At 44.3% G+C, this 21,702-nt stretch overlaps 1 protein-coding gene across 1 annotated transcript in view; it reads right to left on the reverse strand.

The window, feature by feature from the left end:
• Positions 1-16,782: 16,782 nt before the first annotated feature.
• The window catches only part of RTKN2 (rhotekin 2), a 30,073-nt gene continuing 25,153 nt past the window's right edge, over positions 16,783-21,702 (reverse strand). Inside the window, 4 exon segments of the mRNA XM_065746675.1 lie at positions 16,783-16,943; positions 16,946-17,344; positions 18,780-18,887; positions 20,868-21,033. Coding sequence (XP_065602747.1) covers positions 16,783-16,943; positions 16,946-17,344; positions 18,780-18,887; positions 20,868-21,033 — 834 coding nt within the window.

Genomic DNA, 21,702 nt, shown 5'->3' on the forward strand with positions numbered 1-21,702 from the left:
CATGGATGTGCCGCTGCAGAGCATCCTGCTGCTCCACAGATCTTACAGGAACAGAACCGCAGGCTCAGCTGGGCAGAGGCCACAGTGTTGAGGACATCTCTAGTAAAGTTGCACTAGGTCTGAATTGTGAGAATCAGGGGTTTGGGGATGGGTGGGGGGTGGGGGGAGGGGGAGAGAATATGAGAATCTACAGCAAACACAAATGGGAGTGTGTGTGTTGTACAAAGCGAGCATTTCTCTTTCTTGTTTTGGTTAAATCTGTGTCCTGGGTTTGTGCATTTGTTCTTGCAGTATCCACTTTACCTTTGATTATGTCACGTTGGAGTTCAGTCGTAGCCTTTGTGAAGCAGAGCTCACACTGAGCAGGGCTGGGGAGGAAAGCAGGGAGGGAGGGCGAGCAGCCCAGGCCCCTCATGGCAGGGAGTCTCATGTGTGCTGGGTGAGACATCGGGACTAAGGGAAAGAAATGGTAGCGTAAGGCCCCAGCAGAAGGGGTGCGTTGTTTGTTTAAGAACTCTTCAGATAAATCTTGGAAATCTTTCAAAAGGCTATCGAATTCTCCAGTGGCTGACTTTTTTTTTTTTTTTTTAATGTCTTAAATGGGACTTTGTTTGCATTGTTTGAGTTCAAGGGGCCTTATTATTGAATGAAATTGCACAAGCCTCTCTTTGTGCAATCAAACCATTGTTATTGATAGGTTTGTAAAGGAAACTGCGGAATCTAATTGGCAATAGAGTCATAAACCTATTTACCAAGAACCACTTCCAAGAAATGTTGCAAGCCGAGCGCACTATGTCCAGCATTCATTAGGGATGCTAAAGGTTGTGAGATGAGGAGGAAACGGCCCAGCAGTGCGGCTCACGTGTGCCTTCTGGCTCCGGGCTGGGCCTGCCTTCACCGAGCAGATCTGCAGTAGCACCTGGCTGTCAGTGCAGCACACTCCCAGCAAGGCTAGAGGTGAGCGAGGACGTTTTGCAAGTCGGCCTGGCTGCAAGAGCCTTTTCCCTGGTATGACAGTGCCTGGGAAGTCACTTCTTGCAGCTCAGGACAAGCTGGCTTGGCAGCGCGTGGTGGCAGTGGGCTGTGAGGGCTGTGCCTCCCATGCTGCTGTGCTCCTGTGCAGCGCTCACCCAGTTGTCACAATTTTAGTGAGAAATAGGAATTCCTGCCCTGCTGCGAGGCCTGCAGCACGAGAGCTGTTACATGAGCACTTAACGGTGGTGTTTGCTGTAAATGTGGTCGATACTTCACTTGTTCTCTTCCTCCTCCCGCCCTCCTCCCCCCGACCCATAGTTTTAAATATGTTCTAATAATGGCAGCATACTCTACTAGCTGTTTATACTTTTTTAACTTTCTTTTGTTGTAAATATTGTATACTTTTTGTGATTCAAGTTATGTAGCCTATATGCTCTGTAAGGTGATGATTTGTATATATAAAAATGGCCCAGTAATATTATATAGTTTCCCATTTAAAAGGTTATTGAGTAACCTTTGTGTTAGTTTAAACACTACCAGAAATAAAGCTGAGCCAACTATAAACACTCAATTTTTGTATGTTTTCCAAATTGTACTTATTAATGCTTTTGATACTGTATTATGTGCCAATAGTTTCCCAATCACATAGCAGGCAAAAGATATTTTGTACTTTTTGATCCACTGTAATATTTAATAAAAAATGTTACTATCTGTTCCCTTTTGTGTTTGATTAATAATTCTGTAAACAGCCCTTATCACTGTGGATTACATATTATCCCATCTGACCTTTCAGCCCTTTTATATTGGTTTTTCTAGAGAAAATATTCCCTCCTGCAAATGATTAGATTAAAGAAATGGAAGTTTGCAATTTCCTAGAGGAGGAAGAGACAAGATCTTCAGTGCCCCACTATTTTCGCAGTGTGCTCGCATTGAAGCGTGGCTCAGTCAGGCTGAGCGCAGGAGCAGCTTTGGAGGAGACAATATTCACACTTAGGCAGTGGCTTCTCCAGAAAACGTGCTCCATTTGTATCTCAGAGCAGGGCTTTGTTTCCCACTGGTAGGCAAGCTCCAACTTGTGGCTGAAAATCACCGCGAAAATCTCAGCACTGCTCACACTGACGCAGCTGGAGCCCACCTTGGCTGGGCTGAAGAGCAGCAGCTCTCTGCTGCTGGTTTCCAGGAAAACATAACGTTTCTGCTGCTGGGAGGAGCAGGCAGGTGAGCCTGGATGGCAGCACGCTCCTGCAGGCCTTCCACGAACACCAAGCACCTTCCTGGAGCTGGGGCACACAGCCCTTGCCTCTGCTGCTGCTGGGCCCACCTGCTGCCAGAGCTTCCGCTGTCTTTCACTTCGCTCTTCAATTTGTCCTTCAGGGGTTTAATAATAAATTAAAAAAATATATTAAAAATGTGACATGCTCCATCTAGCGTCTTACCTGAGCCATGAGCCTGAAATGCCACAGGACGGGCCATGTTGGGGCAGATGGGGATGTCACCCTGCAGGGATGGCAGCAGCACTGTCACAGCCTCAGTGCCATGCGGGTTAACAAAGCTGCACTGCAGTGCAGGAGCAGCACTGGCGCGAGAACACACCTGAAGGACCTAGGAGGGCACTCCTTAGAGCACGCAGAAAATTAAAGGAAAAAAACAAACAGCTGTATCTGGGAATGGAGCAACAAAAATAAAAAATAGAAACCACCTTTCCCCTCCTCCCGCGCGGACGGAGCAGCTCCACACGCAGCTGCGTTACTGCCAGTAACGAGCACCGCGCTGGGCTTGTCCCCGCCCCGCGCAGCTGCAGTCAGGCGCTCATCTCAGGGCACGGCCTCGGCGTGGCGGCAGCGTGCGCGGAGCTCTCCTCGACGGACGAAAAAAGGTAGGCCAGGGAGGTTGCGAGGCTGCGCCCCGGCCGAGAAAACGTGCCCGAGCCGCCGGGCGGTGTCCTGAGCTGGCGTCAGGCCTTGAGGCGACGCGGTGACGGGATGCGGTGCCACGCGGGGCTGTGTGGCCACGCGGTCGGGCGCCGCCATGTTGTTTTCTGTAGTGAGGCGCCGTGGGCTCTGTGCTCTGCAGCCTGCTGGCTGGGCCTTCCCGCCAGAGCTTTCTGTGGCAGCACGTCTGCTTGGGAGCACCCCCCTCTCCCACGGTGTCCGCGGAGCTTTCAAATGAGGAATAAAGCCATTTGTTTCTAATTATATTTGGCAGATGCACAGAGAATTTAGGACTAAAGCACGCTGTTTTTTTGCTCCCGATTAAAGCACTTGACCTCATAAGCAAAAGGCAAAGATTTCAACACACGCCCACAAGTAGGCTAGGAACAAACTGCAGAGAAAAAGACCCAAGGAAAAAAGAATGCTTTGCTTAGATACGGAAAATAATTCATTATGAAACAAAAGGGAGAATATTTAGTGCGTAGCTTGAGCTTGCCTAGGGCTCATCTAACCACCCCAATTACTGCCTTTAAAGCGGAGCGCATTTGCTGTGATCTAACGCAAACACGACGAGGACCCCATGCTCCATTGAGTGCGTGGCATACACGTGACTGAGGCCCCGTTGCTGCCCGCAGGAGGAGAGCTGTGATGGGAGCCAGCGGGCACGGGGACTGCTTTGTTGCTGTAGGTTTTCCCTGTGTCGCTTAGATGAAATAGTTCCTGCCCATAGGAACGCAGGGGACGTAAACTGGTGTGTGTCTGTATATGAATTTTGAAACTGTGGGGCTGTTTTGCTATTATTTGGGCCTCCTGAGCTCAGGCAACTTAGGAAAAGCCTCAGGTTTCCCAAGGCCCTCCCTAATACCTCATCACAGCATAAGGTGCAGCATTGTTCCTCCCAGGGCGTGAGGGCCTGTTCCATCCCCATCCATCTGGTTCCTGTGCAGGGCAGCGGGATGCCCAGTTCAGGAGCAGGCCTGTGCTCCTGCCTCTCAGAGACTGCCCAGGGCAGGGCCACCAGCCATCTGCCCCATGGCCATGCCACCAGCTCAGCTTTCAGCTCCCATGTTTGCTGTTTGCCCACTTGCTAACAGCACAGGGACGTGTCGCAACTGCAGAGCAGTCAGCTGGCGCCCAACCAAGAGAAATAGCACTGATCTTGATGGCACTTTTTAAAATAGCAGAGAAACCAGCTCAAACAGAAATTAACTACCCTGCGAGGTTCTGTGGTCCATAAAATTCTTCCCCAGGCTCCACGGTTTTAAAATAACATGAAAGAAATACTTTCCATAAAATGTAGTTAACTAGCATACAGATTTTTTTTAGTCATAATTCTGAAAGTCATACCCAAACAAAATAGTTATACAGGTATTAAATTATACATTAAAGAAGGCCGATAAAGACAGTGAATTACAGAGTTACCGTGTTAGATTTCAGATATACAGATAGCAAGCATTATTAACATTTTTATTGAAGGTGACCTACAAAAGAGGTGCAAAAAAATCGGTGCCACTTTTGATTTCTTGTAATGCAGGAAAATGTGAATCTGCAGCAGCTCAAGCCCAGCAGCCAGCCAGTGCCCCATCAGGTCTGCCTCCCTCCACATTCTCCCCTAAATATCAAGTGGTGAGAGCAGAGGATGGCTTTCTGCTGGTGCTGCAGAGTGCCACTCTTTGTTTTGGAAGCTCCTTTGAAGAACACAAAGTGGATGTATTTCTCAGTGGTCACCTGGAATAGTGAGATGGTGAGTTTGTGGTGGAGAGAGGTTTTTCTCTGTGCTTTACAGAGGTGTGAACAAGCAAGCAAACGTGGAAACAAGCCATGCAGGCTGCGGAAGGTCACTTTCTGGTGGGCTGGCTTCTCATGGTGGGCTTGTTCTGCCATTTCAGAACGCATAGGTGCCTCACCCCTCTCTGAGCTGCACTGAGGGTGCTTCCCTGTCTGTAAGGGCACACTTGTGCTGCAGTTTGCTCTGAGTAGGTACGAGGTGTCCCCTCTCCCCCAGCTGCCTGGGCACTTTGCTAGTGCCCGTGCAACCCGCTCACCCTAACCGACTGCGTATGTCGCAGTTCCATAGGAAGTCAGCCTTAGGAAATGCAGTGGCCGAGCAGTGCAGCGTATTGCTTCGTCCTGCAGCAGCCAGTGCCCCTGCAGCGTTACAGGAACTGTAGCTACACAAGAGCTGAATTGCTGATGGAGAAAGCAATCGATAGAGAGTGGAAGATATTGATTTACATACGGCACTAATACACAGGGAGGGGGGAGTGTGCTTGGTGCTGCACGCATAGAAAGGGCCCTGCACCTTGGCTCACGCAGCTGGATGATGGGAAAACCTGTTTTCTAGACATCTCATAAACAAGAAGGTGAGAACAACAAAATAATGCAAAAAAGGCAAATTACGTGAACCCCTCAAACACTGAAGAGCCAGCATTTGCCATGAGGTGAAAAGGCCTTATGTGCCTCTGCAAAGGAGCAGTGCAGCCGTGAGTGGCATCAGTCCTTCCTGGCTGCCCTTACAAACAGAGCAGCACCGTTCCACCAGGGACATACCCAACTTTGGACGGGCATGCTGCGGGTTAGTGGGGATGGCTCTGTACCAGTTTTGTACCGGTGTGTTTGTGCAGTGCACGGTGCTTGAGCATTAACTTCAGGTCATACAGGGACTCCAGATTTCCAGCTGCAGCCTGTTGTCCTCTGCCATCAGCATCTGCTTTGTGAGCAGCACTTTTCAGATACTGTCATTAGTGGTTGTGGATTGGCTGTGGATGGAGGTAACCTGGGTGTAGAGCATAAAGTGAAACCAAAAGGCAAAGGCTTGTTCTCTGGCACTGCCTTTTGGTACTTACAAGAAGTTCCACCTATCATTAGAACCAGAACGTGCTGCTGAGTCGTTCTGTGCCTGAGCATCCACTGCTTTTCCATTACAGGCTTCTTGTCTCAGTATCTTACAATCTCACAGTAAAATTCTGTTTCTTGATGAAGAAGAACAGGGATGTATGGAAAATCAGTGCTGCACAGTGCTGTGTTTCCCTTACAGCAGCTTTTAAGGCAAAGCAGGTCATTCCTTCAGCTGTAGTTTTGTCTAATCTGAAAGAAAGAATGGATAGGGGCAGTGGATTGCATTCTCTCACTTGGAACTGTATTGCAACCTACCCAAATAGTGTCCAATAACGGATATAAAATAAACTTGAAATAAATAAGGCCTGACAATGACCTACTGCGTTATGAGCTTACCTTGGTGAGATCAGTCACATCCGTGTCAGTGTGGACAGGCTCCAAATCTGAACCAGGTTCCTGACGGGGCTGCTGCCAGTGCTGATCGTTTCACACTTGGACTAAAACAGCTGAGGAGCTAAACAGAGAGGTCTGTTCTGTAGCAGCAATGAAATAGACCTCTGAAGCAGAAATGGGAAGGCAGAGTAGCTAATTTGTATAGGTATTGTGTATGCCAATGAGATGGGGATTTTTGTTTCGAGTAACTTAAAATATGCCATGCAATGCATCCATGTTTCACTCTGCTGTGTATGCCCAGAAGGTGCGGGCAGACCCTGCACTCCTTTCTGTCCGTGGTGCTTTCTGCTGGCTTCCTTTGGCTGCATGTTTGTTTGTTTAGCCCCCAGTAGCTGAGGCGGGATGGCTCTGCTCAGAAGGAGCAGTTGTTTCCCACTGAGCACAGTGTCAAGCTACTTTTAAGCAGGATTGATGGAAGCAGAAGGAGGTCAAATGGTTTATCCAAGTTTGGGAGGAGGGCCGCTGAACAGCTCGCATACAGCACCTATTGACTGCTCATCCTGCCCACTTCAGGTGTGTATTCTGCAGGAAACATGAATGAAAAGAGTGGCAGCAGTAAGTCTGAGGTCAGTAGTCCCCAACCCCTGCCAGCTGTGGCTTTCTGGATGGGCCCTGGGAAGCAGGCATCCCAAGGAGGGCAGCAGAAGCTGCAAGGCTGCATCTCTGTGTGAATGACACAAAGGACTTAAAGCTGCACACTGAGCATTCCCAAGGTGTCATGGAGCCCTGTGCCAGCCAGCTGTGTTCCTGCCCTGCCCTCCCACTACCATGGCCTATGCCATGCCAGGACTGTGCCACCTCTGCTCTTCCAACCTGCTCTTCAGTCTGGAGTAGCTGTCTTTGGAGGTGTGCTTAATTATTCTTACTATTATTCTTTCCAAAAACAGTGGTGTTTTTTTAAATTCCACTGCACTGTTGTGTGCACAGCTGCTTTGCTGCCTCGTTGCTGACGCAGCTGTGCATGAGCTCTAGGCACATGTAGGAAGACCAGCACATTCTCCATACTTGCAGTCTGAGGGGGCATGGCAAGCTGCTGGTAGCCTCTGAATGCTGAGGAAGAGAGGGACAGCCACCGACACTGTGGTTGAAATGCTTCAGCAATGGAAAATAACTTGGCCCAGCTCCATTGGCAGTGATGATTTTCTTGCAGCAGTCACAACTTGCCCACACAGACACTCACTTACAAAGCTTGTGGCTACTAGCAATGGGAACTGTCTAGCAGGTTTGCAGCTGGAAAATCTTTTCTGGTAGCATCAGAGGCCGATCTGTCTGTCCACCAAAAAGAAAGTGCTCTGCAGTTTTCCTCTTTGTTTCCTGCACCCATCCACTGTGTGTTCCCAATGTGGTGCTAAAGCTATGTGCTCCAATGAGCCATAATTTCAAGCAGAGGGCTCCCTCGGTGCAGCTCTAGAGCCCAGTGAGGCTTTGGGGGTGTGGTGAGCACTGCTGAATGTGATCTCCTGGACTTTCCTGGTGCAACTTTGGCTTACCCAGTTATCAGTGTGAGTGTGGTGAGGAAAGAGAATTTTTACTTAGCCATGGCTTTGGTTGTGCTTTTCTTTTGTTGGTTTTTTTTTTTTTCATTTTCTGTTTATCTAGGTCTCAGTATCTAGAAATACGTATAAAGTCTGACCAGAGTAGGCTTCACTGATTTAGCTATTGAGCAACCTGCTGAGCTGCAGCTGTGTGTGTGGAGGGGCCCACCCCTCTAGCACACATCTCCACCTCTCACTTGTTGTGCAGCAGCTGAAAAGCCCCAGCTAACTCATCTGTTTGCTGCACACTCTTCCTGCAGCAGTGCTGGGGAGCTGCTCCATGGAGAGGCAGCTGGGCCTGGGGTCTGCTTGTCCCAGCAAACCAGCCTCCAGCACGCAGGTAGCATCAGTATGAGCCCAACCATGGCAGTGCTCATTAATGGACGTGCTGCAGCTTCTGTCATCCCAGGCTGAGTGAACGTGAGGAACTCATAGAGATGCTCAAAAATCGCCATCTTTTTGTTTTCATTGAGGTTTGTTATTACTCTTTTTAATTTTGTTTGCTTTTTAAGAAATTTTTGTAACCACGCTCTTGTTTCGAAGTTTCCTCTCTCTGGTGGGGAAGAATTATGTGTTTGGCAGTGGGGGTGAACCACACCAGCTGCATGCTAACCAGCACGAGAGCAGTGTGCAGGCACTGCAGCCAGCCAGTCCAGCCCTTGGCAAGCAGCTTCAGAGGGGAACTCCTGCTCCCACTCCTTGAGTGTAGTGCAGCTACCTGGAGGGGTGCCCTGGTGCTAGTCTGTGTTGAGCTGGCTTTGGGAATGTTTTTGCAAGCCTTGTGATGTTTGGTCATCTATCTCTTGTTGCTGAAGTCCTATAGCCACTGTATTTTTACATGTATGATTGTATGATGATATGGTTTTATGTATTTATACATGTTTATGCGTACAGTTTTGTGATGAGTTGGCTTATCTGCACACTTTTAGGACTGGCACCTTGACAGACTGTTAGGAACTAGGCTTGGCAAAAAGGTGTATTCCTAGCAAAGAGGAGTTGTACTTAAAAATCTGTTTTACCTGCAAGTACCTGCTTAGCCTGTAGGGCCAGTCAAACGATTAGGAAGAGCAGTGATGCAGTCAGGTTGAGCTTTGCCTCTCTCTGGCCTCCAAAAAGTGAACAAAACCGAGCAAGGATGGCACTACAAGCAGTGATGACCCCACAGGCTCTGCCTGTGTGTGGTGGCCCCAGCCCAGCCTGGCCCTGCCCATCATGGTGTGCCTTGCACCTTTCCTCTGGTAGCTAGGTGGTTAATTACTTGAAGGTTGCAAGCTGAAGTCTTATTTTTCATGTGTGACTTAGTAATTAAATTCCCCCAGTTGCTATTACATAATGTAAGTAACAGCGACATAATTTTAAAAGAATAGTCAAATCTGACAGACAGTTTAGAGTAATTTCACTTTAGATTGGAGTCTAATGCTAAGAGAGTGCACAGAAAGCAGAAAGCAGCTGCCTCAAATAGTTTGAAATTAGCGTGTGGTAACCAACAGCTATTATTATTGTATTACTGCTTGTAATTCCCAAATGGAGAATTAAATTTTTATAATAGATACAACTTCTAACAAAAAAAAAAAAAAAAGGAAAAAAAGAAGTGTGCTTTTTTTTTCCTTTTTTTTTTCCTGGGAAGGAACACTTCTTTAATAAATCATAGAGCTGAATGTACATTTCCCCAGCAAAGGGAGGAAAAAAAACCCAGCCTTGCAAAACCCCTCATCAAGGGGCTGCAGTATTTTAGCAGCTGTCTCTGTAAGGTTTGCTTGGGGTTTGTTCAAAAGGATGGACAAAAAAGGTACATTTCTTATTTAAAGATAAGAACAAGCAAAATAATGCCCTTGTTGAGCTTTAGTGTGCATTAATTGTAACTGCATTTAGCTGGGAATTTAGCACTTGCATGCCAGGAATGAGAGGTTCCCTCCCTGCCACATTGTGCTGAGCTGCAGCCCTCTGCTTGGCCGTGTCCTCCTCGCTGTGCATTTGACCAGGAGTGACAGGGGAGCAGCAGGGCCCATGGCTCGGATGGCAGATGTCAGGCTCTTGGAGCTTATGGCTGGACAGTAAACCTTGACCCTAATTCAAATGGGCTTTTACTTCTGTGTAAGAAGGCCAGCTCAGGGACAGGGACCCATGCACTAGCTCAATCTCCCATATTGACTTAAAAGTCACTCAGACAATCAGTGCATCTTTAATTTGAAATGCTTGATGGCTAATCTCTTGTTTTCTTTAATTAATGATCTATAGTTAACCATTACGAATGGTAAATAGTCTATTTCAACATTGACAGCAAGATTTCCTATGGGAAAATCTTCTCCTATAGCTTTAATTTAAATATGCACTTTCACATAACACTTAGCAAATCCTTACCTTTATGCTATTCCGTGATTACGGGTCCATTAACTAATCACATTTGACAAGTTGTTTATTGAGGATAGCAACTATTTTACATCTCTTGCCTGGGAAAGAAAATACTCTAACAAACAATTATTCAGCAGCTGCAATCACGGAAAGCTGAATTAATTGCTTTGAAGATCACAGTCAAGAAGATCTTGATAAAATCAAAGGAAAATGTGGTTTGACAGAATGCATGAATGGGAACGCTGGGAGGGAATCCAGCTTTGTCAGCTGCAGCCGTGTTCCAGGGGAGTGCAAAATGAGCATCACACCTCGAGACACGGGGCTGGGCAGGGAAGGAGGCCGTGGAAAAGCTCCTTTGCTTTAGTTGATCAAAACCAGAACTTTGATTTGATGATAAAATCCAAATGGTGCTTAAAGGGCGAGCACGATCAGGCCATAATATCACTATAAAGGCTGGTGCAAGGATGTTTCATACATGAGAACCTCTGCGGGCTACTTTTCCTGCCGTACAACAAGCTAAGCAGGGGTATTGTGAGGCTGGCTGTTTGCAGAGCACTTCAGACTGTTTGCATTGGAGTGGGACACGAGGCACAGTGTGTGAGGTGGCTGGGCTGGACAGGAGGTGTGTAGGCAGGAGGGAGCACATCCGGCTGCGTGCCCAGGGCACTGCCCCTGGCTTGGGCTCTTTGAGTGGTACTTCTGTGGGAATACAGCCAGAGAAAATAGGGATTGCTGCCCCAGGTTTCACTCAGGTACTGAGATCAGGAACTCTGATCTCTCTTCAGCTCCTGTGCTTGTGGGATGTCACAGGAAAGGTCTTGGCTGCTCTTGCAGCCTCTCAGATGAGGCAGGCCCAAACTGCTCCATGTCTGTTAGGAGCCACCCTTTGGCTGCTGCATCATCACATGCTTCAGAAGCCAGCTGAGATGCAGTATGCTCCTGCCAGCAGGGATTGACACCAAAAGGGAAGAAGACTCAAGGGTTCAAAACTCCTGTTGTAAGGGGCTTCAAAACGTAAGTATGAGGATGAAACAGAGTTGTCTCTGAGTACTGTCACTACAACCAGCTGAAAAAGCCCAGTGAGCTGAAAGGCAGTGAAAATGTCAGATAGCTTTTCTGAAAACATCCTAATCAGGTTGCTGTGGGTCATATGGAACTCCTCGTACCATCGTCCTTCCAAAACCACCTTGTTCTTACGTTAAAAGTACTTCTGTTCAATTAAGTGCTGTGGAAAGGAGAACTTCAATTCTTTCTTCTTTTAAAGCTTTCCTCCAGATCCCTTTTGGAGTCTGAGAAGGGGCAAGGAAAGAAAGTCGGTGGGAGCTTGAGATGCAAGTGGAGCCCAGAGCTGCAAGGCAAGGCAGTAACCCTGACGTAGAAGCAGCAGTAGCAACAGCAGTCACCATGTGCTAAATTCCCACAGTATTCCTCTACCGTGGGTTGCTTTGTGCTAGCTTTTTGGGTTTTTTTCTAGGAAACAGTGAATTGACTTTTTAATTGCAGAAAGTGGAAGACACAGGCCTGTTGGAGACAGGATTATGCTGAAACAGTACCGGAGGAGTCCAAATGGGGGAGGAAGTCTGTGCATGACCGGTGCTGCAGAGAGATAAATGAGCAGTGGGAACCAGGAGGTGGATGTGGCAACAGCTGAATGTCCCAGCTGCAAGGGTTGTAGTTCCCAAATGCCAGGGAAGAGCTATAATGATATATGTACTCATATAGCAGCTGTGCAATACACAGCCACTGCACCTTCTTGGTTCAGGGGAGCCTGTGCTGACAGCAGTATTTTGGTCATGGGGACAAAACGTCACACTGCCACACCAAATGTAGCATCACTAAGGAATGCCTCAAAGTGTGTGATGGGAGCTACTGTCACTGTTGTCTCCATTTACAGGAGGAGGATCTGAGCTGTGACCTTGCGTTGCTCTTGTTCCATACGGCCAACTGCCTGAACTGAACGGATGCCCTTGTAACTCAGTACTCTGATTCAGGTAGGAATTTTTTTTCTCTTCGATGCTTAAATTACAGACAGATGGATCCTGACTAAATAATTGGCTCTATTTGTAATTGGTTTTGGAAGTTTAGGTGACAGAATTTGCCCTGCTTAAGGAAGGGTGTAGAAAAAAGCATGTAAATAAACTGTTGCTGAAGTTTGTATTAATCAGTCTAGTGAGCTGTAAGAGAACAGCAAACTGAGCTGTTCTGTTTTATTCTTAGCTGAAACATAAATAATGAGTTACACATTAATGCTTGGAAATCACTAATTTTACTTAACGAGGAATTATACAGTTACTTTAATGGGTAAATGGAGAAGCATGCATTGGTCTGTAGGTGTAGCTGGCTATAGTAGGCACTGGGATAAAACTGAGTTGGTCTCAGAAAAGCAGAAGTGTTTTCATTGAAGAGTAACAGTCAAGCAGATACTTTAAAAACTTTCTACTGAGGTCACGAGCAAATTGTCATGCATTAACCACACAAACAAGCTTTTAATGCGTTGGGAGGGGAGGAACTGCTCTGGGTGCTGCTACAGCCAGTGGTAGTGACATGACTGATGTGCAGCAGGAGTTGAATTGTCCCTCCTGATGCCCTGGGCAAATCTGCTGCAGTTAGGTTCAGATCAATGGGAGAAAAGATGTCTACAGTATGCGTATTCCCATCCCTTCTCCACATTATGTGCTTCCTTGAAGCAGCCAAGAGAAAACGCATTCCCACGGTATCATCAAAGGAGTTCTGTCCCACACCGGATTTTCCAACCAGCCAGATGAGCAGGGTAAGAGTCTGGCAGCTCTGAACGCCAGCTCTCGTGACTCCAGCTGATACATTCACATCATGAGAAGGTCCATTAAGTTGCTTTCAGTTTATTTTAAAAACTCTCAACCCTTGTGTACAGAAATGAGGGACTAAAGAATAATGATCACGCAAAAACAAAGGAAGTAGAGCAGCTGCTACCATCTGAAAAACAAATGTTTTTCAGGCTGGACAAAGCATCTTATTTGTGGCAGCTTCGTGTTCACATTTTTCCTGCCATCAAGAAATCTGAAAGTCGGACGCTGAGTTCACTAGAGCAGAGCTAGGAAACCCCTTTCTTTCCTAAGGACTTTATTTAAGAACTGCTTGCAGTTATCTGTTATCAAATTTTTGGTATGCTTTTGTCTCCACTGTGGAAGTTACAGAAATCTGAAGCTACAATGGAGTGAAAGATGCTTCACCAGTTGTTATAATTATTCTCCCTTGGGAAGGTATGTAAGGAACATTTAGAAAGCTATCTTGATATGAAGCTGCTGAAAGATTTATTTTGATGTCTCTCTAACAGATTTTTCTGTGAATCTATAAATACACGTATGGGAAGATGGCAGTATAACCATTTGGCACGGGTATGTGAAGGATCATCATACCTTATTTATCTACCCTCGCTTAGAGCCAACTGCAACATCAGCTGTACCACAGTCTTCATTAAAACGCTCAACTGCATTGGCTTGTCTTGCAATTATCAATCATACTTTGTTTTTTTTGTGGAGCCATAAATCAGTCAAATGTTCTACAATTAAAACATCCAACAACTCCCTCTATGTTTATGGCAGTTCTTTGATGATAATTAGGCTGAAAGTATACGTCGCTTGAGCAGCACAGTTAGCTTTAAGCAAGCAGAACTGCATTGAACTCTGCCCAGCGAGAACAGGAGTCACTACAGGACTGCCCTAAGCAAGTGTTTGTAATACGGTGTTTGTAGCATCAGTGGCTCACACACACAGAGCTGCTGGATGCACCGGACTACTAGTTGAGTGAGTAATGCGCACTGCCACATGCTTTTTCCTCTCTTCCTTTATTTAGGAAAGCCAAGAGCAGTGCTGTTTGCTGCTGCTGCCCGCACTAGCTGGAGGCCACACTCCGCAGGCTGAGGAGGACACGAGCTCTTTGGATGGTAACCATAGGTCTCTGATTTTACAGCAGCCACAGAGAACAGTTTGAGGTAATTCTAGGAATGAAAGAAATTACACTGAAACTTTTTCTCTAGAAACATTTTTAATTTCAATTGGAATACAGTATGTTCGCAGCACATTACAACTGATGTTCCAATATTTCACAATACATTAGTTTCCTGTACTTTCCTATTAAGACGATCTACATTAATTACAGACCAGTTCTGACTGCTATGACAGTATTTCCAGATGCGTAAAAAGTACCATAAAAATAACTAAATGCTTATAACCACTACTATGGAAAAAAAGTAAAATTAGAATTCTGAAATGCAGACATTTTAAGCTAACACCTTCAAAACTGCAGAAGGCCACACCTACCATTTAGAGACCAAGTGAACAGCAGGACACAAAGTGCCATCTACAAAGTTGCTAACTCAAGTCTGTGTGCAGTCTGCGCTGCACAAGTTGTTTGTGCTCTGTAAGTCACATTCACAAAGTTCAGCCTAGCTTTCAACTGCATTTCCCAGCAGAAAGGTTGGACGTTGTCTCCACTCTGCTTCAAGGCCACAGTCCCACTACTTACTTGTTGGAAAAGCCAAAAAAATTTAAGTTATCCTCACAGATATACCATGCAGCTATACTCCCAAAATTTGCTGGCCTTACTATTGTTATTTTTGTTCTTTTGAGTAGACAAAAGCAGAGTACAAATGTATTGGCAAGAACTGACTTTACTGTATTGCTGAGATGAACACTCACTGGAAGCCTGCAGCTTCTAATCAGCAAAAGCATCCTGATGGACAGAAGATGGAAAGGCAGTAAGAAAAGGCAAGACAAAAGGGGGGAAAAAAGAAAGGAAGAGAGAGATAAGGAGATAAAGGGAGAGAAAGGGAGAAAGATGGCGAGGGAGAGAGTGAGCGGGGAAGGAGCAAGAGCAAGGGAAGGAGAGAGGGAGGGAGGGAAAGAGGGAGAAAGTGGGCAAGGAGGGAGGGAGAGAAAGGGGAAATGATGGATGATATTGAATGGATGTCTGTATGGATGGATAGTATTGGATGGTTGGTTGGATGATGGATGGATGATATTGGATGGATGGATGGATGGGAAGGAAGGGGAGGATGGACCCAGACATTCTTCCAGGATCCCTGCTGCATTGTCCTCTCGCACATCCATGTGCGGATTACTTACCCAGGTACAACATATGTCACTGAGGTACTTCTCTACTGCTAATGGAGGGACAGATGAATGCTCATCACTTCAAGACTGTTGTATTATATGCCTGCCTACAGTATGTCTGCTGCAACTCAAAAACATTGCTCCTGAATTTTACAGGTAAACTACTCATTACATTTAAATGGCCTGTTGGATTTAAACATGACTTTTTGTTGTACTGTCTTCTTGCCTCATATATTTTACATATTTCTTTCGAAACATAGCAGCTGTGTGAAAGGGGGAATTACCACAATTAATGAGATTCTCTATTTCCATAGGAGTTCTACATTTAATGGTAGATTTAAAGCTACATAACCTGCAGCAGCACCTTGGAAATATGCAGTTTTTCCCCCACCCACTGTTTGTTTTTCCTATTTCTTGTTCAGAGTTCCACAGTCCACTTAGTTGACTGTGCCTAATTTACATACTTGTGTCGTTATTCTTCAGTTTTTCTGTTCCTATTTATAATCCATTCACAAACCATCCACTTACTCAAGCTACAGCACAATTTGTGGCAAGAATTGTTACGGTTGTTTCCAAGGGGAAACTGAATGAGATTAAATGAAGAACGAACAACGACATTTTTGAAACAGAGGGTTCAAATCTCAAAGGGATTTGTAAATGAAACCTGCCCATCAAATTCTATCCCAAACTGCCACTGAACTGCTGAGGAAATCAGCAGATACCTTTACAGCTGTGCAGCCAAGAGCTTAGCAGAAGACGAGAGATAGATAAACCAACCAACCAACCACATACAATATCTTCCAGAGAAACATCAAAGCTCCCAAAGCCATCTGTACTTCCAAAAAAAAAAAAAATGAAGTGTATGTATACAGTTGCTTATACGACTCAGTACAAGTTTGAATACTAAGGCTCTAGAGGAAAATCTGCAAGCAAACCTTTGCTCCTGGCTAAGTTCCAGCTCCTGGGAGAGATGCATCAAGCCAGGCAAGGGGCAGATAGTTAAGCTGCAAATCCAGGAGAAAGGAATCTTTTCTGCACAAAATAGTATGTTTTCCAGGTGCCACAGGAACCATAATAATAACCCATGCTTCTTATTACAGTGGTGAACAGTAATACACACACACATCGAAGTTCAGTGTTTTCAACTGAAGGTTTTGTTCTCATAATTTCTGAAGTAAGAGTGGGGAAATAAAAAGAACCTATTTGTTTCCCAGTAATGCTGTCACCTTTACAAACAGCTGTCTGCCAGGAACAGCTGAGATGTTGCATGAAGGAGGAGCAATACTACAGAGCCTCACTCATCAGGCAAGAAAAAAAAGGATAGGTACCCCCAAAACAATCCCAAATAGGTACTCACTGGCAAATATTCACCGTATTTGTATCAGTCCAAAATAAACCAGTGATGGACACCATTCTTGTTTGCATGCTGACAAACACAGTCCATTCAGTGTACACGCAGCAGAGGACTGCAGAGATGCTCCGTTACGTTGGTAGACCTGCTCCAGAAACTCACACAGAGCCATTCAGAAGTGTGTGGTAACTGTTCACAGCACATTGTCCTAGAAGCAGTGGTTCTTAATCATTGAGGGAGATGAAGGCTGAAAAACTTCAAATTCCAGGGAATCCTTTTAGCTGGTAATTAAGTCTGTGGCTGCTACCACGTCTTGGGTCTAGCGCTTCTGTGATGCATTTCTGTCTAGGGATTGGTACTGGTTTGGTTTCAGATTCTGCCTTACTAACCAAAGAAATGGGATTCCTGTGGTCAGCCTCTTCTTACAAGGACAGATCTTGCGAGGAGCAGCAGTGGGTGTCTGCAACTGTTGTGTCTCAGTAGATAACGCTGAAGCTGAAGAAGAACTCCAAGATGCACCTTCAGGGCTCTCCCAGTTCTCCTTGTCCAGTTCCTCTGTGTTCTCATGTGCTTTTGCATTGTACTTTGGTTTATCAGAGGGTGGAGGTGAAGCTCTTCTTTTCTTCCCCCTGCCATCATTAGGACTTGCAGTGTTCACATTTTCCTCAATGACCATTTCATGAGATCCATCAAAGAGTGAAGCCCATAAGGAAGATGCAGGCTCTTTTTGCTGGCATAGCAGGAACTCACCGTCACTCTCTTCAGTTTTTCTTTGTGTGATATCAGCTGAGCCTTCATGTTTCACTGGAGAATCAATGCCTGTAATTTTAAGGGACAGCAATTAACTCAGATTAAAATGCTACCCATGACTTTACTCCTCTCTATTTTATTACTGTTCAGAATACAAAACCATATTAACTGTGTCTCATGAAATCTGGACTGCTATTAAGTGTATTAATGGAAGATATTGAAAAGATTACATATGCTTTCATAAGAGAAAGCTAGGGGATAGGAGAGAACTGTTTTCATGACAGCTGGCACTGAGAGAACAGGGTAGGAACTGATCCTTCTTTCCTAGTAGAAGCTGAAAAAATAGAAGGTAATACCTATATATATAGAGGGAGAGACATACATATACGTATGCACACAGACACACTCTACATAATAAATATACTTTGCTGTACAGTACTTGGAAATTTTGATTTTACACAGAGTGCATGGAAAAATGTGTGCCTCTGGCCTGCAGAAAATTGAACGTCTTTACATATACCATCTTTCTTTATGTGCTTTAAGACTGCTTTGCCCCACTTCTGATCTCTCATATTGAATTTTCTGAGTACACCGCAGTAATGCTATCCTTTAAAACAAAAGCAATATCTTTTCTATTTCAGATCACACGTTAAGGATTTTAAAAACAATTTTAAACACAGGATTTTACCCATGAATTCTGTCAGTAAGCAGAAAAACACTGGCATATTAAGACCGAAGCTCCACGCTGATATATTTGATTATCAGCAGCATTACCTTCATAGAATTTCTGTATAGGTGATTTACTGCCTTCCTGCTCTGTGTTCATGGCTGAGATAGGACTGACTGCTCAGTGCCCTGATGCACAGGGACTCAGTGACCCACGCAGCATTTTGAGCATCTTCATGATCCCAGTCTCAAGCAGCAAGCAGTGAGGCATTTATAGCTGTACAGTGTTTTTCAGCTATTAGGTATTAAATACATTAAAACAGTGACCTACTTTTTCTAGTCTGTAAATATTATTTCTGTAATGAAACTATTAAAATAATCTTGTTGCATACTGTTTTGCTCCACTAAACTAAGTCTTAAGTACAAGCTAGATATGTACTGAGCCTATTTTTCAACATCATTATCAAAGATAAAGTTAAGTAGATAAGTTAGGTAAGCCTTTAAATAGTGTCAAGAAGAGCAAATTAATTTCATGATAAAAGCATTATTGGTTAGACGATTGTACCTTTACATTCCCTGATCTTTATTTTTAGCATTCAGATCTCCCTAGTTACAGTTCACTTTGCATATTTTCTGATTCGAGATTAAGTAAATAACTAAATTTTTGCAATTACAAATTCAGATTTAACATGAACTCCTCGGTATACAATTATGTTGCTCTTTCTCAAGGAGTTGCCCTTGAAAAACTCGGTGTTTCAGCATCAACACCAGAAGCCATCTCAATGCAGACAATGTTGTTTCTGTTACCCTGCAACTTGAAAAGACAAATCCCACTTACTCATATCATGGTAGACAGAGGTCACTTCTTTTGTCAAGAACAAAGGTGGTTTCCGTGGTGACATAATCTCAATTCTCATAAGTTCTTCACAACAATGCTTCCACTGGCCTGAGAGAGAACAGAGAACAATGATTGGAACTTTAACACTTGAGCTTGAAAGAACTGAAGTCGTTAGGCTGTGTTAGAAAACTATCTCCAAAGCAGTGCCAAACAGTAAGCATCTACTTTTGCTTAGCAGGAATGCTCAGGATATGCTAGCAGGAATGATTCGGTATTTTCAACATTCAATTAATTCAAACTCTTGGCACAAAAGTTATGAGCTACCACCTTTAATTGAAGCATCCCAACAGTTCTGTTATACCATAAAGATTGGATATCATGATTTGTCTTCAAATCCCCAAGCCCGGTATAAATTCATCAGGAAAAAAAAACGTATTTTAAGATTAAGGAAGCTTTATAAACTTCTCAATGTACTGCAAGCTGGGTGTCACACAACCATTATAGTCAAGGAACAGTTCTGCCCTTCACAGAGGGTAACTTGCCTTTAATCTGTTAGTAGACAAGGAAACCTCTTTCTGTTAGTAGATTTTGACCTTAAGGAAAACAAGGCACAGTAAAATTACTTTTTTTCATACCAATCATTCCAAGTTTTCCAAGCACGTTAATTTTAAGAGATTTTTAGAACCACTGAAGAAAAAAGGCATTTAAATGCTAAGTGACCCATTTTTTCTGAACCTAAGGAAAATGTTTAAAAAAAATAAATAAAAAATACATGGGTATTTTATCTATAATGAATAAGTTGTAGTTCTTCTACCCAGCTCCACAGCTAATTTAATGAAGATGCCCTATTTTTTGCCTGGTGTGCTCTTTAATTGATAAAACCTCTTCTTGTAGCTCAGACAAAAAGGAGTAGAACTATAAAGTACACCACCCAGGTAAGAAAACTTGGGTATGGCCTCTGATTAAACACCAGCATTTCATCAGCTGAGGTGGTTCTGTTTTCTGGCCTGGTGAAAATGACTTTTAGGATCCAACTGTATTTTGTCAGTGACAGCATAATAACAGGCAGCTGTTCTCTGCTCCTAGTACCTGTGAGTCAAACTACTAAAGCAGAGGAAGAAGATAAAAGACAAATTAATCTACATAATTCCTATAGTTAACTTCTGGTGTTAAATAAGCACCACAGTATGCTACCTGAAAACCAATTTGCTGTCTTTTAACAAGAAACTAATTTCTTCTCATATAAGAACAGCATTGCTGCAGAGGTTACCAAAGTCAGTAAGGTAACTTAGTGGGAAAAAAAAACAAAAAAACTCTAACCATTGAAGATCTTCAAACATTTTAGCATTAAAAATAAAAAAAATCAGGGTATCAATTTACCTGGCTTGCATCATGTTACAGCTGTCACCAGTTTCCATTAGGCAGCATGTATATGCATGAATGGATAGGACTGTGGCTTCATGAGCACATTCCCCCTGGCAAGGGGTACCATACCAAAATCTAACAATTACCAGCAAAATCACATAATCCCTGATGTAGCAAACTGCAACTTAATTAATCTGCAATACTGCTGGGTAAGAAATACACTTGCAAGAACTGGCTGAATATGAAATCCTTGCCAAGGCCTCATGTTAATCCTGTATCCTCACTACTTCCCACTAAGGACTCCAGGTCCAAAGATTTCCGTCTTGCAGACTCTCACAAAACCAACAAACCTGATAAGGGTGCACGGGCAGAAGCAGTCCCACTCAACTGCAGCAGAGGAAAAGATGGTGAGAATCTAGCAATCCTTTACAAATCACCTAGAATGCTGCTAAAAGAGGTCAAGTTATATTGGATTGGTGGACACATTCTACTTCTGGTTTCCTGCAAAAAGTCCAACTGAACATGCAGACGTGGGTTTAGTTAAAGATTTGTCTTCCAATAGCTTTGACCACCACCCAATATTATTCCAGAGAACATTTTTCTTCTCACTGTTGCAAACAAAGGATTATGAGGCAATTCCAGTTCAGATTGCTCAAAGATTCCTTTGATGTTTCATAACATCCTTCAGGAAGGGCACGAGGCCAGCACTGTCTGCTTACTTACTCAGATCATAGAAGTGCTGCCAGAAAGCCTCCATCCACTTATGAAGCTCTTCCTTACTGTCCGCAGCGAAAAGTTGAGTCACAGCCTCTCCAGACACAGGGTTGATAACAGTGAAGGTATTGGTGCTTCTCTTGGAGTCTTTATCCACAGATCGAATTTGGGTTTCCTACGAATGACAAACTATGCTAATGAGTTATTGCTCCAGCTCAGCACTCAAAAGAGTGTGGCAAATGACAGTGTAACAGGAAAATAATCTGGCCATTTTGTCTAATTCAGATCAATCTCCAATTTAAAAAAAAAAAAGGAACTAAGGGTCAGGAATTATTTATGAAACTATTTTCTCATAAAGCAATTAAAATGATACTATACATTAAAAAAAAAAGGAAGAATTTTTGCAGTTCTAAATTACAGAATGTACGTTCTGTGTTTCCCATCCAGGTGCTTTCACCAGCTGTTCTCATGCATTGTTCTTTGCAGTTGTTGGGTAGAAAACCTAAAACATCAGCAAGCACCTCCTTTTCTCCAGGATCTTCATCTGGATAATCGCTGTTTCACAGGTAGGTCTCCTACCACACTCTTAATATTTTATACTTTTTATAGAATGTATTTATTTTACTTGAATTTCAGTGACTCAGGGGCGCTAAGAAAGTTCAGAATGGCCATCCATCAGTTGCACAAGAGGAGGTTCATGTTGGATATGAGGAAAAATATCTCCGCACAGTAGTGCAGTATTGGTACAGGCTGTCCAGCAGGGCGGTGTGCAAGAACCACGTGGAGGTGGCATTAGAGACGTGGTGGGGATGTGCCGAGGGTTGGACTCAGATGATCTTAGAGC

The sequence above is a fragment of the Cyrtonyx montezumae genome, unplaced genomic scaffold (genome assembly GCF_038088225.1).
Source record: "Cyrtonyx montezumae isolate F1298 unplaced genomic scaffold, pur_monq_1.0 scaffold_4, whole genome shotgun sequence".
NCBI classification, from domain to species: Eukaryota; Metazoa; Chordata; class Aves; order Galliformes; family Odontophoridae; genus Cyrtonyx; species Cyrtonyx montezumae.